Genomic DNA, 16,501 nt, shown 5'->3' with positions numbered 1-16,501 from the left:
CCCTCAAAGTCCAAACTAGAAGCAGTGATAAAAGAGGTTTCACAACCTGCATTGCTGTTGTCATTTCCAGGGGGTCTTACCTCACACTGACCTCTGAAATAAACACACAAACTTACCCAATGTCTCCCCTCAGTTACACACTCACTACAGCCCTTCTCCTTGCACTACAGCCTTTCAACCTGCATGAACCTGTGTGTATATACATAGTGGCACAAGGATCTTTGTATGCACAGACCCGTTATTGCTTCTCAAACTGGTTTTTCAGAAAAGGTTTCGCTATACCCTAATTGCTAAACATTCAGGAAATAGAGGAATGGTTCAGCTAGAGAACAAAATAGGGTGAAAGACAGAAGAAAGAAATATTTCTATTAAAAAACTCAAAATTCAAAATTTAACATTCCTACTATTTTCAGGCAACATATTATATATATCTCCTACAGAATTTGAGCAAGATAACATTACGTTTCCTTAGAAAATAAATGAAACAGATACAAAACACAAGCTTTATTAAACATTATTTAGATCTTTACAGAAATAAAGATGTAATGCACATTATAGTTTCAAAAAATTAGTAGAAACTACCTGTATGAATTTTAATGACATTTCATAGTGTTGGTTAGGATGTATTACTCTACATTATTGAAAGAAAAGCCAATGTAGAGGATCAAAAGGAAAAAAGAGAAATATGAACACCAAGCATTAATTCTGGTCTTGCACTAAGGTCTGTGTGTTCCACGTGATGCCCAGTAACTCCAGAATGGCTGATTCCAACTATACCAAGAAAGGAGTAGGCCAGGAAAAGCTGCAACATGTTTCAGACTCAGATTAGTAAATCAACTGTACCAACGTAGTTGTTACGCAGTTACTGTGAACTTTTTTTTAACAGCACAATCTGTCACTGAACAATTCAAATGTAATTTCATACCTATGCCAGAACTGCAGGCACAGCACTTCAGACACTCTATCTTTGTACTGCCTTGAAGTACTGGAGCTTTCCTCCTTCTCAATCCCACATGCAAATTGCAGAGCCCTGGCTTCACAGACACATATTTCTGGGGCCTGATACACCCAAAAAAAGCACAGACCTGGATAGATGCACCTTGCAGAGTCAAACCAAATCCAATACACTTGCAGGTGCAATTACCACAAGAAAGGTGAAAGAAGATGAAAACATTTCCTAAGGAAACATGAATCAAAGTATGTCCTGTAGAGAAATTGACTCACATCCAGTAAGACAAGGAGAGCACTCCCCCAGCACAGCCAGTCCCCAGCCAAACCGTTTATAAAAGTCTAGTGCCACTCTAAAACCCACAATTAGTTTACAGTTCACCCATCCCTTTATGTGACCATTTCCCCAGGTTGAAGGGATCTCCTCAGCAGCCTCATCAGTCACGGATTGATTCTGACAATGCCTCAAGAGGCTCTTTAAGGAGACCAGACTCCAAGGCACCTTCAATTACCACACTGTCTCAGGCTCTGATCTGGATGGGCATTCGAGGCAGTTCAGAGCCTGAAGCTGCTGAACTTCAGCTCCTGCTGCTGTGTTGTTTGGCAAATCAGTGAATTCAATGGCTCCTTACACTACTACATTGATACTTTCCTAATAGTGCACAGATGAATTGCTCAGTGCCTTCCAGGGCACCTGACAGAGCTCTTTATTGCCATGAACTTAACAATAAACTTTTGATCCTCAACATCTCCACTGATCTCCATTCAAATAACCCAGCAGCAGCGATCATGTTCAGTCACACACTTGCAGGTACAAATTCCTGTTACATTTCCTGCAGTCACACTTGGAGGTAGATGGCAAAACAGAACCTGCATTTCACTATAGCAGGTGCTGTGCAAGCTGAGGGGAAGACATGATACAAGATAACCAAAGGTAGAAAACGAATGTCAAGAGGAGAACTGTGGAAAAAACCCCATTATTACATTGTTATACACAACACTGTGCTGCACTGCAATTTCAAGAGAGAAGTTCTGGCTCTGTCTGCCACAATGGTCACCCACCAGCCACCTCTGGGTGGGAACAGAACCATCCAGCACCTGAACAGACACATGGGTTGGGGAACAGACCCTGCTGAAAACCAGCCAGTGCCACCAGCAGAGCACCTTCTGTGAGCTGGAAGTGTCCAAGTTCACTGGAGGGAAGAGAGTTTGCGAGAACACCTTTGCTCAAGTCAGTTAATGTTAGGCTGGACCATCAGGCTGCTTGCAGTAAATGCATGGGTCAAAAAACCTTAGAGGCTGTCAACCCATCGAGGTACTCTTGATAGAAAAGTCTACATTAACAGTGTAAAAGTTTACCTGAATCTGCCATTATGGACTACAGAGTTCTGTAAGATAACTTTCCTGATTCAAAGCCCAGATACCCCAGGAGTCCTCCAGTGTGTGTGGCCACAAATAGTCCTCAGCTCAAAACTCAGTCATGTACTTAGTGAAGGAAAAGGAAAAGCCTACAGAGAGTTTCAGAGTAGGCTTACAGAGTCAGAAATCATGCTGTGAGCATTATTTCAGTAAGTCTCAAGAAGACTTAAGGGAAACTACTGGCAATGTTTTGAAGAAGAAAATAAGAGACTCATCACCCAAGCTGTGTGCACTAAGACATGAGCTGGCCATTCTCTCTATGAATATAATTGCATTTTCACGTGTGTATATATGTATAGTAATATTCCACACTCAGAACCAGATCTTTTTGTTCCAAAAATTTGCATTACAAAATATTCCACGGTAGGTTTCATTTTAGAAAGGGAGAAACTGCCCACTGCAATAGAGGCTGTGTGCAAATGAGTGCCCAGTGACTGAAGAAAGCCTTTAGTAGCCTTTTGCAAATGTTCTTCATGGTTAGTGAGGACAATGGCTCTGCTCTCACATCTGCAGAATTAAATATTAACTACCCAAGGTGTGTTTTAACAGCCTCTTTTTTTCAGAGCAGCAATGAAACACAAATTGTCTGTGACTCTAGAGGGAACAAGGTGAGGCTTCTCTTGGAGGACAAAGTCACAAGAAAGCAGAAATGTCCTGCAGCGTGGCAGCCCAGATGTGGCAGGGAAAGTAATTCAGCTCATAGAAAAAGAGATGTTTACTGAGACATTCAGCAGCCCAAGGAAGTCATTAGAGATCAGCCACAAAACTTCTGAAAACACAGTTACAAGGATGAAACCTGAGAGACAGTGTGGTGCACCTTGAGAAAGCACCCGTGAGTACCTTTCCAGGGGGTCCTCTGGGGATTTAGCTGAGTGATTGACATCAGGTTTAGAGAAGTGCACCTTTTAAACCCACAGGGTTTTACGTAATCAGGTCACACAGAGCTGGCACGTACAGTAACAACAAATTACTGCTAAATTCATAACTTCTCACTGGATTGCTCAGTACAGCACCATGTTACAGTGCTTCCCAGTCTGAGCTCTGAATTCAAGGGGCTGTACACCTGGCTACTGTTTTCATATTAAAAATTAAAGGGTACCTCCACAAAATGACATAAGAATAGGGTAAAATTTATATACGTGCTCATAAAAGTTTACATTCTGCTCCATGCAACAAAACAAAACAAAAATGTTGGCATATAGATCTGACTTTGGGAAAAGGATGGAGTACCTACATCTCACACTCACTTTGATCAACCAACATAGGGGTGCTGAGGTCTGTGCAGTTCATTCCATCCCCGTTTTGCTGGCTGGCCATGACAGGAAGTCTGGTTGTTGTAAGTTAGCATCAGACATTGCAGAACTGAGCTGCTAAAGGGAAGACATTATTTGAAAGGAGCTAGAGGCTACACATGTTCATTTTTTCATTTGACCACAGAAACCAAGCTCCATGTACTCAGCTGAAGACTTACACAAAGATCCCCTGGCTAACAACTGAAATACAGCCATTTCAAAACACACCAAAAAAAGGTAAATTTTAATGTTCCTTTGTGAAGCTACTCCAAAAAGAGCAAGAAGTGAATTCACTTTGCAATGACATATCGTTCTTTAACAGTATTCAGAATACAGAAAGCAAATGACAAAATAGAGACTCGGGGTTTTAAATCTGAATTAAGTTCATTTATTACTTTAAGTCTGAAACAGTAAGGAAATTCAGACAAAAATTCTAAAAGCAGTAAGGAAAACAAAGGTCCCTACTAGAAATCAGCAAGATCAAGTCCAGTATTCAAGCCAAATTAAGCATTCATTTCACACTCCTCACCAGAATATATAGATGCTCATCACTTCTCCCAGACAGTACAGATCTGTAAATGTTTATACCATCTTCTCCAATGGGAAAAAAAATAAAAGTTTTCCACCACAGAAGAAATTTCCATTGATATTAACAATTCTACTAAATAAATGACTCAGCTGTTTAACACATAGAAAACAATCAATGTTTAAGAATGTGAGCCACATGCACGAACACGCTCTTAGGTGTTAGTTTTTTAAGTTCCCCAATGTATCTGACAGCCAAAAGGATGCACAGCATAAAAATGTGCTCTCTTTGGCAGTCATTTTAGCAAAGATTTTAAAAACAACATTATCAAAATTTAATTTCAAGGCAAAGATGCTGCTGGATAAAATTCACAAAATAAAACCAAGATAAAAAACCCTTGTTAGGTAGAACAGCACTGCCTATGGCAACACACAGAAGGTGGCCATTAAATTAAACTCCAAATCCCTGCTTTTCCCCTCACCCTGTCAGTTGAATGTGGCCTGACCTGGTGCTGGTATCTACACGACTCCATTACAGATGTACAGCTCCTATAATGAGCTTTGATCATTAAATATCCAGGTGCAACATTTGGCAGAAATTAGTGATTCCTGCTTGGCAGTGTAACAAAGTCTGAAAGCACAGGACAATCTTGCAGATTGAGAAAAAGCAGGGCAGCTCCCACAGGTTCTAATTCTACCTTTAACATGAATTTACTCAGTCTGATTTTTCACACTCCCTTTACCTGTAAAACATGAACATTCAAGTTCCTTTTATGTCTGGGTTTTTAAATCGTGTTCTAGAGGACAAATTCTGTAAAATCTCCCCTTTTCAGCAGGGAAGAAAATCTCGAGTGAACTTAACACTTGATAACACTTTTCTGTAGTTTAAATGAAAAATTGGTAATGCTAAATCACTTTGAGATGGCAAATTTATTTTAAAATGGTCATTTTTTTTCTACAAACTCTGGGAAAATACTATTGCACATAAAACTAGAGCAGCGAGACAATATGAAATGAGCAGTTCACATTAATTCTAAAATAAATGTTATGCATTGTCAAACACAGGTGTCTGTTCTAAATGGAAAAAAGACACAAGACAGTCCTATGGCATTAATAAAGGTCTGGCCTGCAGAAAATAGAAATGGCTGCTATTGTTGTACTGTGGTGTGTCACGAGCATCAAAAGCTTCAATTTAATTATAGCCTTTATTCCCCTGCTTCATAATTCTACAATTACATTGACATGATGTCTGCATCTCTGCCACTCCCCAGTCCAGGTACTTCATCCTCTGAGAAAGTTTTCAGAATAAATTAATACTAACATTTCTCTTCCCACCTTATCTACACCCTGACCTCTCACTCTGCATACAGAAAGAGCAGTTTCACAACTGATATATTATATAACTTTTTCTAAATATGGCCCTCTGATGCTTTAAACCTATTTCTTGTTATGAGCTTGCACAACTAAATTGTCACTAGATTGTTTTTGCGATAAATAAAGAACATGAAAAAAAACGTGAAAAGGTGACCTTTCTTTTCTAAAAAATAAGGGATTTAAATATGGTTTATATAATTTTACAAAAGCAGGTCACCACTTCACATTAAAAAAAAAATTCCTAGGTATTCAAAAACAGAGAAATCATCTTCTGTCCTCAAATAGAATCTTCCTTGAAATGAGCATGCTTGTATTACAGAGAATCACACACTTGCACATTCAAGGATGGCACGACAGATTTCTGAGAGTATAAATTCTCCTGGCTGTGAATCATCCCTTCACTCAAGGGATTCTTGGAAGAATATGCAGAAACTCACACATTTTCCAGTGACTAATCCAACTCTAGTCACCAAGAGCTTTCCCTTAATAATTGTCCTGAAAGCACTTTGCATCTGAGAAAGAATGGAATACCCATAATGGACCAGCTTCCTAGAGATTTACACCTCACCACCTGCTTGCTCTACAAGCTTAAATGTCCTAACTTGGGGGCTTAATTTATTCATGTGCATATAAATGCTATACCACAATTTGGGAGCTCTGGACTGTCCTCTCAGACAGCAAACCCCAGGTGTCAGCCACACAGGGTCCTGGCAAACCCTGCCCTCCCTTGGCCACCTCTCCCTTCCCCTCTGCCTGTCAGGGCTGTCCCAGTGTGCACAACACCCCCTGGGACAGTCTGAGGTGGGGAGAACCATCCCTGGGTGTGTGTGACCCATCCAGAGGCACAGACAGCTGTAAAGGTTAAACATGCAATAAAAATACACAGCAGAACCATCAGGAGGCAACAGACCATGCTGGCAGTTTCACAGTTACCCAGCCAGGGTGCAGGGATTGGCTTCTGCAGGAAAAGGGTCCTTTACAAATTAAACAAGCAAATCAAATCCCTCTGTACAAGGAAACCAAACTTTCCTTCTCTCATGCAAAAATAAGTTAATTCTCCCAAATGCCTTTCTGGGTACACAAGTGAGACTAACCTTGGAATTTAACTGCTTAATACTGGGCTGTGAAAGCATCACCTCAAACTTATGTCGTGCACAGTCAGAAATACAGTGCCTCTTGATCTACTGTTGAAATAGCATATCCTTCTCTAAAGGACACAACCTACCTGAGTTCTTTCATTTAGGGGAAAATACAGAGGTTTCTCCCCCGTTCCTTTCTGTTAGAAATTCCTTTTGTATATGGCAACTCAAGTCTCTCAAAAGGTCAATGTAAAATCTCCAGTACTTGGACTCTGTGTGATCTGAACCACACAATGAAGACAAGGATTGTTTAAACCAGCTTTCCTAGCCTTTGTAAATCCTCACTCCTTACCACACCAAAGACCTGGATCTAGGAAGAGTTTTCTGAAGTTTCTCATCCAGAGAAACACATCTGCACTGAGCAGGAAATAGCCTTAATTTTAGCAACTCTTTCATTCTATTCTAAACAGATATGCTGGCAGGTTTTCAACAAAAGAGGCCTTTTATGAGCAATGCAATTTAAAATACACAGTAGTGCCACTTTTGGGCCCATGGGGTTGTGTAATTATTTATATAAGCATAGCAAATCCTACATCTCTCCCCTGCTCCAGTCAATTTATTCCAGAATAAGAGTAGCTGCCTTTTTGTTATTGTGAGGCTTAACTTAAATCATTTCCAAAACAATATTAACCAAACTTGGAAAAGGTCATTGTAATGATTATAATCAACTCTGGCTTAAAGGAATTGGAGTGTTCTTCAAACATTTACAGTCCATCAGCAAGAAAATCAGCACTATGACATCCAAAATTCACAACACTACACAGGGCAGTTAGGGAGCTGGACCCTGTCTTTGCTATCTATTAGCAGCCTATTTTTGTGTCCCAAAGTTAAAGAACTCTTCTCACTCTCTGATTTAGAAACACAAACCCATAGCAGATGCTAATATTGAGTTTTCTGCCTTCTGTAAAGAGCAGTTGCCAAACTTGAGTTAAAATAGCACACATGGAACAGGAAACCATCTTAACTTTCCCACTCATACTGAATATTAATTGTTTTTGGACTGACACAACCATTAAGATGATATCATGAACATTAGGTTTTTTACAGCCTAAGTATATTAATATATTATAATACTTGAGATGATAATTCTCTGCCCTAAACCACTTTAAAAAAAAATCAAGAAACAAAAACGTGGATTTTATTTGTCACAAAGTCAATACAATCTACCAGCATATACATTCATATTCAAGAAGCTACTCCATTCAATTCTCAAATAGCAAAGCTTCAAATCCATTATTTTCCCACTTGTCAAGCAAAAAGAAAGCCTGAGTCTCAGTCAAAAGAAGCAACAGCAACATACAAATAACTAACTAACTAAATAAAATACTTCCTTCCTCTTCAGCAAAAACACTGTCAGCAAGCTAAAACTGCAGTGACTTTCATTTCTAGTAGACCAGATACAGTTCATGGTGAGTTGGAACAACTGTTCATATCATATTCTGGAACAATACCTAAAAAATACAGCTTGTTGGGGCAGATTCATTGCTTTTTAAGCCAATTAAACAATATTTTACATATCTGTGCTTTAGACTAGGCCATATTTCCAGACCTAAAGTTCCCAGCGTTACACACATCACTGAAGTGTTGCTCAATTTAAAAAACTGCTAGAGCACTACAATTGTTGTGGAGGCAGATGGCATTTGGATAAGTCACAGATCTGGAGCAATATTCCCTGTTCTAGCCTGGATCTGGAAGCAAGTCATTCCCCTGCTGGATCACCCAGGTTTAAGAGTCAAATTATAATATTCACCGTCTTTCAAAAGCATTAAAATCCATGCACAGAGCAAACTAATTAATTTATTATTTATTCTTACACAAACACACACCAGCCACAGAAAGCTTTGATAAAAGGTAATTACAAGACAGAAAAAGTTGACCCCAACATCTGGAATGCACAGCCTGTTCAGCTTTAAATTTGTCCCCTCAGTGCAAATGGTTACAGCAAGACTTCAATACACGGTCAGAGATTGGTTTGGCCAGAGGACTCAGAAGTCTCCTTCCCTCACTGAGTGGTGATTTTCCGCTATATTTTAATCTTATTGCTCTGTGTGTAAACCCCAAACTTTTTTTGCTAAACAATATTCAAGCACTGCTCTCATAACTGAATTCTACATGCCCTGCCAGGGCTTCTTTTTTGGCACAGTACCAGCAATACTTGTACTTGCATTCACACACATCATTATAGAAAGGATAATTACTCTCATTTGTCAAACAAGAAACTGAGGCAATGAAAGATTATGATCCAGAATACCTGTTAATTTGGTGTCCAGCCCTGTTTGCTTTTCCCCAGAATACTGAATATTACCATATTTTCACAACCAATGATAAAAACATCCTCCCAGACAACCAGTCTTTTACTTCCACTATATCACATTTCCAGTTGCAGGTCCAGTCTCCACTAGGAATGAGACAGGAATCAATGGAAACAGTAGCAGAGATTTAATACTTTAAAGTCAAGAGCATGAAGAGAAACTGCTCAGACAATCCCAACATCATGCAAATTCTCAGTGCCTGTCTTTGCAACCTTACAGACCAATGGATTTTTAACTTACCATGTATTTACCAAAAAAACCCAAAACCCTCTAAAAATCCGCACCTCAACAGACCAATAAATGATTCTGGTATTTCAGACAAACTATTCAGTTCCTTTATTGAGGACAAACACTATTTAGCAGCTGTAGAGCAAAATCATGCTCACAATAATTTAAAAAGTTACCATATAGTCCTATGCAAGCACTGTAATTCCATTGCACCACCCTGAGCTGCACAAATCACAGAAAGTCCAGGCTGAGCTTTCCTGGCATCAGTTGTCTGCGTAAGAACTGAGGATTAGTCTCACTTTATTCTTCTATTCTAGTTTTTGCAGCCCTATCTAGCCTTACACTACCCCTCTATTTCCTGACCTTGTTATAAATAATGGGTTTAGTCAGTTCCAATATCAACTGAAGAGACAATAGCAACTCAGGGCCTTGAAACCACCTCATGTCTCACAGCTTCATCCTCCTCAGCCATTGGTACTTTCCAATACTGCAATAACCGTCCTAAATAATGACTTCCATCCTGAGACAGCAAATTACCCAAGAATACCAAAATGTGAATTAATTCAGTTTCCTTGTATTTGAAGGCATTTGTTTGGTTCTTTCTTTTTTTTTTTTTTTTTTTTTGAGAGTAGTGGTAAAGAATAATTACTCATTTGAATTTATAAGACACAATGATGGAAAACAGTCTGTCAATTCAGAGAACACAAACACCATCACATTCAAAGATGAAAACTTTAAGAACAAGGCTAAGGATAAAAGCATGTTAATCATATTTAAGTAGTGTTAGATAGCCAAATAATGAGCTGCAGAAGATTCTTCATCTACATTACAACAATTCAAAATATTGTCAGCAAATTACCAAACTCTTTCAGCCAAAACCTTCATAGTGTTAACAAAAGGCTTGTTAAATTAATATCTGACAAGTACATCAATTTATTAGTAACTCCAAATTCAGGTGCACATTGCAAATACTCACAAAAACCTTCAATCTTGTCAGCTGTCTTGCTCCATGCTACCTGCCTGGTTTCCATTATGACCTGAATAGTCCTCCTCTCTGGGCTGCTCTTCTTAAGACTGAATATTGTCATAACAGTTCCCAATTCCAAGGTCCTTTTGATCTGGCTTTTCTCATACTCAGGCATCACTCCATAGTCTATAGTCTTTCTGGGCATTTTTTCTTTTTAATTAAACTTTTATGGTCTTCAGTGTCCTGAAGAAAGAAAATATAAGGAAGAAAGGGGAGAAAATTCAATATTTAAAACAGCATTTTCATTTCTTTAAAGATCACATTTATGCAGTTAGATACCTAACACAGAGTCCTGCCCATGCAAATGCAAGGCAGGTACATGGCCAACATTAACTCTTGCTGGTTTATCCTGAAAGGAGGTACAAACAGCCTTCACAGAGGGCAGGTCCAGCAGCATCAGCTTGTGTCAATTCTTGCACTCTATTAGAATTAGATGAGACCTACATGAGAATGTAAAGCAGGTAACTGTCCTTTTGAGAACTGAAGGGAAAACATGAGTAATACAAACACTAAGTGCTAGAAATGTCTAAACATCAGTTTTTGCACTTTTAAAACTTCATGGCTCTGTTTCTCCTACACAGTCTGCCTTTTCTAACCCACATGTTGGGTGGCAGATATTTGTGTGCATACACTTGGGACCCATCTTGGCACAGAACAGCCAAAAGGGAGATGTGTACAGAGGAGATCTCACAAATGGTCTCCACATCACTGCACCACACAGCTAATTACAATCCTGATTACTCCTCAGTGAGATTATTTACTAGCAGGATGGTCTGCAAGCTGCTCTGTCACCCATGAACAAGTAGCATTGTCACACAAGTCGCTGCCACACAGCTCCCAGCCGTGCCCCTTGCCCCAGTCCCCGAGCAGGACAGGTCTGGAGCAGCTCTGTGCATTCAGCCACCAGCCACAGCTCCCCTCTGCCTCCCTTCCTCTCTGCTCAGGCCACTGCTCTCCATCACAAGCAGTTTCAGTTTCCGTGTTCATGGCTAATTCGACCGTGGCACTTCTCGCTTCCCCTTCGAGACTTCTGCCAGCGCTCGCCCCCTCACCCCGTGGCGCTGCCTCCTGACTGCCCTTTGCTGCTCCCTCTCATTCCCAGCACTCAATTGCCTTTCACCATCGTGTCACCAGCTGCCTTAGGAGCCAGCTCCCTGGCTTTGAAGCTGCCCAGTGCAATCTTTCCAATCCCTTTTTGAATTCTACCACTTCAATAAACACTTTTTTTTTTTTCTTGCAAGTTAACAGAGAAGCCACAAGAGTCCCTTCTTACCTCTACACTGCCAACCATGAGCTCGAAGTGCTCTACAGCAGGAGCCACTCCATGGTTTGCAAAACATACACATCATTTAGTGTTTTATATTGCCTTGTTACATTAATAAAAAGATTGAGTATTCTTTCCTTATACTACTGAAAAAAATTTATGTACCCCAATCCTACAGCTGGGAGGGAGTGAACAACTTTGAAGTACTGTAAGCAAAAATTTATTATTTTCTTTTAGTCATAACGTAACTGATCCTTTTAGACTGCCTGAAGATAATCAGATAATCATTTAAATTATGACAGGCCTGCACCTAAAAAGACAGCCATGGTCATCTTGCTACAATGATTTGTTAAAACAAGAAATGAAAGGAGGGAAATATAAACAATTAATTAAAATCTTTGAACAGTGTCTGTTTTCTAATAAAAAATAGAAACCCTGTCTTCTCACTTTGCTCTTTTCATTAAGAATCATAATAAAACAAATAAGCTGTGATCTGGGACAAGAATTAAGCATTTGTGCAACACTACGCTGAATAACAAAAAACTGAACTTTAAATGAGTATTGTTTTTCAAGAGATGATAGAAAAACACATCAGCTCTGCCTTTTACAGTACAAGGTATAGCTGTTAAATGAAGTATGATTTAGAAAAACAAGAAAAGAAGTTTTTAAATACAGCTGTTTAATAAAGGGCAATGCAGTAGGTTTTTTGAGAGATAACTCCCTTAGTACAAAGGAACTGCCTCTCAGAGGTGGCTTCTTAAGCAGTTTCTGTTGAATATAATATACTGTACTTCCCCTTTTAAAGGAGCTCTTTCTCCCGAAACCAGAGAGAACAGTGGATTTAATCTAACTTAACTCCTAAGTCACAAGCCAAGTTTTTGACTTAAGGTGGAAAGGATATTGCAATATTTTACAACCTAACTAACTGACTCTTCTGGCTGCCTGCTCCACTTTAAGAGTTACATGACAGAAAGCTGCCATGGTAAAAGAACCAACAAAGTCCTTGGATAAGACCTTCAAACATCAGGAATTGTCTTACACAGGTGCCCTTCAGCCTTCCTGACACCCATCACTGCACAACGACTTGAATTAACAATCTTTCTACCCATTCATGCAGCAGAATTCTGTGATGACCTTCATCAGCCCTTTACCTGCATGCCTCCAACCCAGCAGAGTGTGAACTACAAGATGCTGTGTGTAATAGAAGCATCACTGATCTTCTGCTGTAAAGTTACTTAAGCCTCAGTTGGAAAGATCCAGCACCACTTACAGGACTCAGCAAGTGAGTTAATAATCATCAAAACATGCCACAAGCTCCAGCTTAGACACAGACATGACTCTTTCCCTTTGACTGTAGGAATTACAGGAGCTAAATTTTGAAGGTGCCCTGTACCATATGCAAAACTTGGATCACTTATTACTGTTTGTGTAAGACAGGTTCTGATAGGTTTTAACTGAAAAGACTGACTGCTCTGGACCAAAAAGTCTAAAAGACACACTGCAAGTAACCAAGTCAACACGGACATTAAAAAAAAAAAAATCCAAATTCTATTTAATGTATCCTGTCCACTTAGTTTTACTTCAGACTTTAACAAACAAACCCTTCTTAGCAGAAGACTGGTGTATAGCCTGTAAGTCTCTTCGTGGTAACACAGAGAGGAAAAACTAGAAAAGGCAAGCTAAAAACACACCAGCTAGCAAAGAATAGCTCAGAGAACCACTGATGGATCCATAGTCTGTTATAATTTCACCCACATGACACAGCAGGTGCTTTCCAGACACAGAAAGTTAACCAAGAAGTGCAGTCCAAAGTTTGTCTCTGGTCAATTTCTAAGCCTCTGGTGAATTTCTAAATTTTCCCATGTGCTCTGGGCATTGCAATAAGTTTGTTGCATCCTCTGCCCGGAGCTCTGCCTTTGGATTGAGGACATCACCTCGCCAGATGCATCCGCACCAGCGATACCAGCGCAGTACCACAGCAGTAATAATTAATAACAATCGATGCACCGTCCTTGCGATGCAGCTGCTGCCCGCAGAGCCCGGCGGGGCGAGCAGGGGAGCGGAACCGCCGCAAGCCGGTGCCCACCTGCCGGGGCAAGCCGGGCCCTGAGCCGGGCAGGGCCGCGCACGGCCGGGCTGCTGTCAGGCACTGCCACACTTTCCTTCCTTCTTCTCCTCCAGCCTGGGCTGCGGCGGGGCCCGGCCAGACACAGGGTGCGGGGCGGCAGGGCCACCTCAGGGAGCCCCCAGGCTGCCTTGTCCCCTCCAGCCCAAGTGCCCGCCGCGCTCTGGCACCACCGTCCCTCACCCTCCGCTGCACGGACCCCGCGCATCGCCCCCCTGTCCTCCCCCAGAGCCTCCCTCCCGCCGGGGCCGCCCCGCCCCAGCCCCGGGGCACCTGCTGCTGCTGCTCCGCCGGGCCGCCCTCACCTGCGCGCCGGCGGCGGGGGCTCCGTGCGGCGGCGGGGCAGTGCCAGTGCCGGCGCTGCCGTCCCGCTGCGCCTCTCGGGGCTCCGCTTCTGCCGTCACTGCGAAGGGGCGGCGCCATCCGACCTGACCCCGCGGCCACCCCGGGCGCCCGTGGCGCGGGCTGCCCTCAGCCGCGGAGCACCGGTCCTGCCCTCAGCCCCGGGGCACCGGCCCTGCCCTCAGCCGCGGAGCACCGGCCCTGCCCTCAGCCCCGGGCCACCGGCCCTGCCCTCAGCCCCGGGCCACCGGCCCTGCCCTCCCGCGTCCTCCTGAGCGCCGAAGCGAGGCCGGGATTCCTCGGGATTCCTCGCCCCGTGCCGGGGCTGCTGTGGAGGCGAGCCCCTGTCCCCGCAGGGCCCCGTGCCCACAGCCGCCCCTGAGGCGCGGTGTCCCCCTGCCAGGGCGGGCTGTCCCCCCGCTCGGAGCTGATGTTCTGCCCGTCTGGGAAGGGTGGTTGAGCCTTAGGAAAAGGCTGTACGGCTTCACTGCCGCTGGAATGATCTCGTCAAGGTTTGACTCCAAGTGATCCGCTACAGTTGTATCACACGTCAGTTTCAGAGTGGCAATGCTGAAAGTATTTCCCAGATTGGGATGGTGGTAGGATGATATCCTGCTTGCAGGTCAAGCCCTGGTACAACCATTCAACTTGATGTATTGGTCTTGCCGCAGACCAATTTGATAAATCTGAGGAAAATTCCAACAGCCATAGGCAGGATGACAAGCTCATCACAGGAACGAGTCACACCAGTTCAGCAGACACCAAAATAAGTGCCCGGAAACCAAAACTAGGGATGCCACAGCATTTTCAGGGAAGATCTTGGCCATTTCTCCAAGGGCTGTGCCATGTTGCAATGACAGGTCCTGTATTCCAAATGCTGATTCCCAAATGCTGTTATAATGGAGTTTAAGTTTCATGTAGATAATTCTCCATCTCCCCTCCTTCCAATACTGGTGGCTGGCACAAGGGAGTGAAAAGCACAGGTCTTTTAACAGACTAATCTACTCTATTGAGAGGGAGAAACGTTTTCCATAATTTCAGTCAGCATTATAAATAGTTGAACAGTAATCAAACATTAATTGATACTTTCACCCTATATGTGCAGAAACTAATGAAACAAAATTATACTTGCAATGGGGTTCTGCACCAAATGCCACCAAAAATACTCCCTAGCTACACAAAAGGAGAAGAAAACATCAATTGTGTCCAGCTCTTCTGTAGGAGCAATTTGGGAAACTTCCCAAAAGCAAACTAACAAGCCTTTATCATGCTCAAAAGTACCAAAGGGTTTCAAATAAGTATGACCTATCAGAAAAGAACTGAAGAACACATTCAAAATATACCACCACAAGAGGAAAAAAAAGCATGAAAGCCAATACCTGGGAAAGGTGTGGTTCATTTTAAATGCAAAACAAAAAGATGATCATGGCAATCTTATCACTGTTTGCTATTTTGTGAAGACTTTTCACGTTTTTCCAGAAGTCTATTTATAAAGTATGACTCCAAATTCACATAACATCTAACAGGAGCCATGGTAGTAAATTAATAAGAATAGCAGAATAATTATTAATCACACCATGGTGTCTCTGCCATACATTATTTTTAGTCTTCATCTTTAAAGTCTTCAATGTTTTGTATTGAGGCTGCCTTTGAAATTATGTGAACAGTGGCAAAAAGCAAGAGCCAAGCAGCCAATTTCCCCAGCTGCAGATGCTAATACCCAAAGATCCATTCACACCTCAGAGAGCTGAAGGGTGCAGGTGATCCTGGGCATTTTACAAGCAGGAGATGGCAGTATTCACTTAATGTCAGATCCAGGAGTCACCCAAGAGAGTGAATCCAAGCTTCAGCAAATACCAGCCCCAGCAGCTCCTCCTGGTTCTGCTTCGCTTGGCCAGGTCCCAACAGTCTCCTCACCAGTCATATGGCACAGCTTCAGCACAGGAACCACCCTTGAACGACCCAGAAGCCACACAGGCACAGAGCTGCTCATCTTGATGGTATTTAGAGCTGTGCTGCAGTAGTTAAAACACTGCTGCAAACTTTGGACATACTTGTGGTTGAGCCTCATTGGTGTTTTGGAAGGACAAATAAAACCTACCCATTCCCAACATTTCTTGCATGACCTTAGACTTACCTGATAAAATGCTCTTAAAGCTGAAGAGTTGTTATATAGCCAGAGAAAATATGTATCTTGAAGAGAGTCATAGCTGCAGTGGGGATCATAACAGTGAATCCTGAAAATTTCTGGATGTAACAAAATCTCAGATGGAGTAAGCAAGCCTTAAAACCAAACCAATAAAAGAGTAACTCTTAGAAACACCAGCTGTTACTCAGCACATTCACTAGACCCGAAATAAGAGTACTCAGTCTTCCTCACAATCCCAACAGATTTGAGTTATTATCAGAATCAGCAGCTCTGCCATCCAACAACCAAACCTCAAAAGTGAGAGCTTCCAGGCAGACAACATAATTACCTGTAAGGATTATGGATTTCATAGTCACA

The 16,501-nt window shown here is 42.0% G+C and overlaps 1 protein-coding gene across 1 annotated transcript in view; it reads right to left on the bottom strand.

The window, feature by feature from the left end:
* The window catches only part of PLCG2 (phospholipase C gamma 2), a 55,669-nt gene extending 41,588 nt beyond the window's left edge, over positions 1–14,081 (bottom strand). Inside the window, exons 1-2 of the mRNA XM_077185112.1 lie at positions 13,959–14,081; positions 10,214–10,447 (exon numbers count right to left, since the gene is read on the bottom strand). Coding sequence (XP_077041227.1) covers positions 10,214–10,409 — 196 coding nt within the window. The 5' untranslated portion in view covers positions 10,410–10,447; positions 13,959–14,081. The remainder of the gene's footprint in view (positions 1–10,213; positions 10,448–13,958) is intronic.
* Between the last annotated feature and the right edge of the window lie 2,420 nt (positions 14,082–16,501).

The sequence above is a fragment of the Agelaius phoeniceus genome, chromosome 12 (assembly GCF_051311805.1).
Source record: "Agelaius phoeniceus isolate bAgePho1 chromosome 12, bAgePho1.hap1, whole genome shotgun sequence".
Lineage (NCBI taxonomy): Eukaryota > Metazoa > Chordata > Aves > Passeriformes > Icteridae > Agelaius > Agelaius phoeniceus.
The sequence above is the reverse complement of the archived record's forward strand: the minus strand, read 5'-3'. Positions and strand labels throughout refer to the sequence as shown.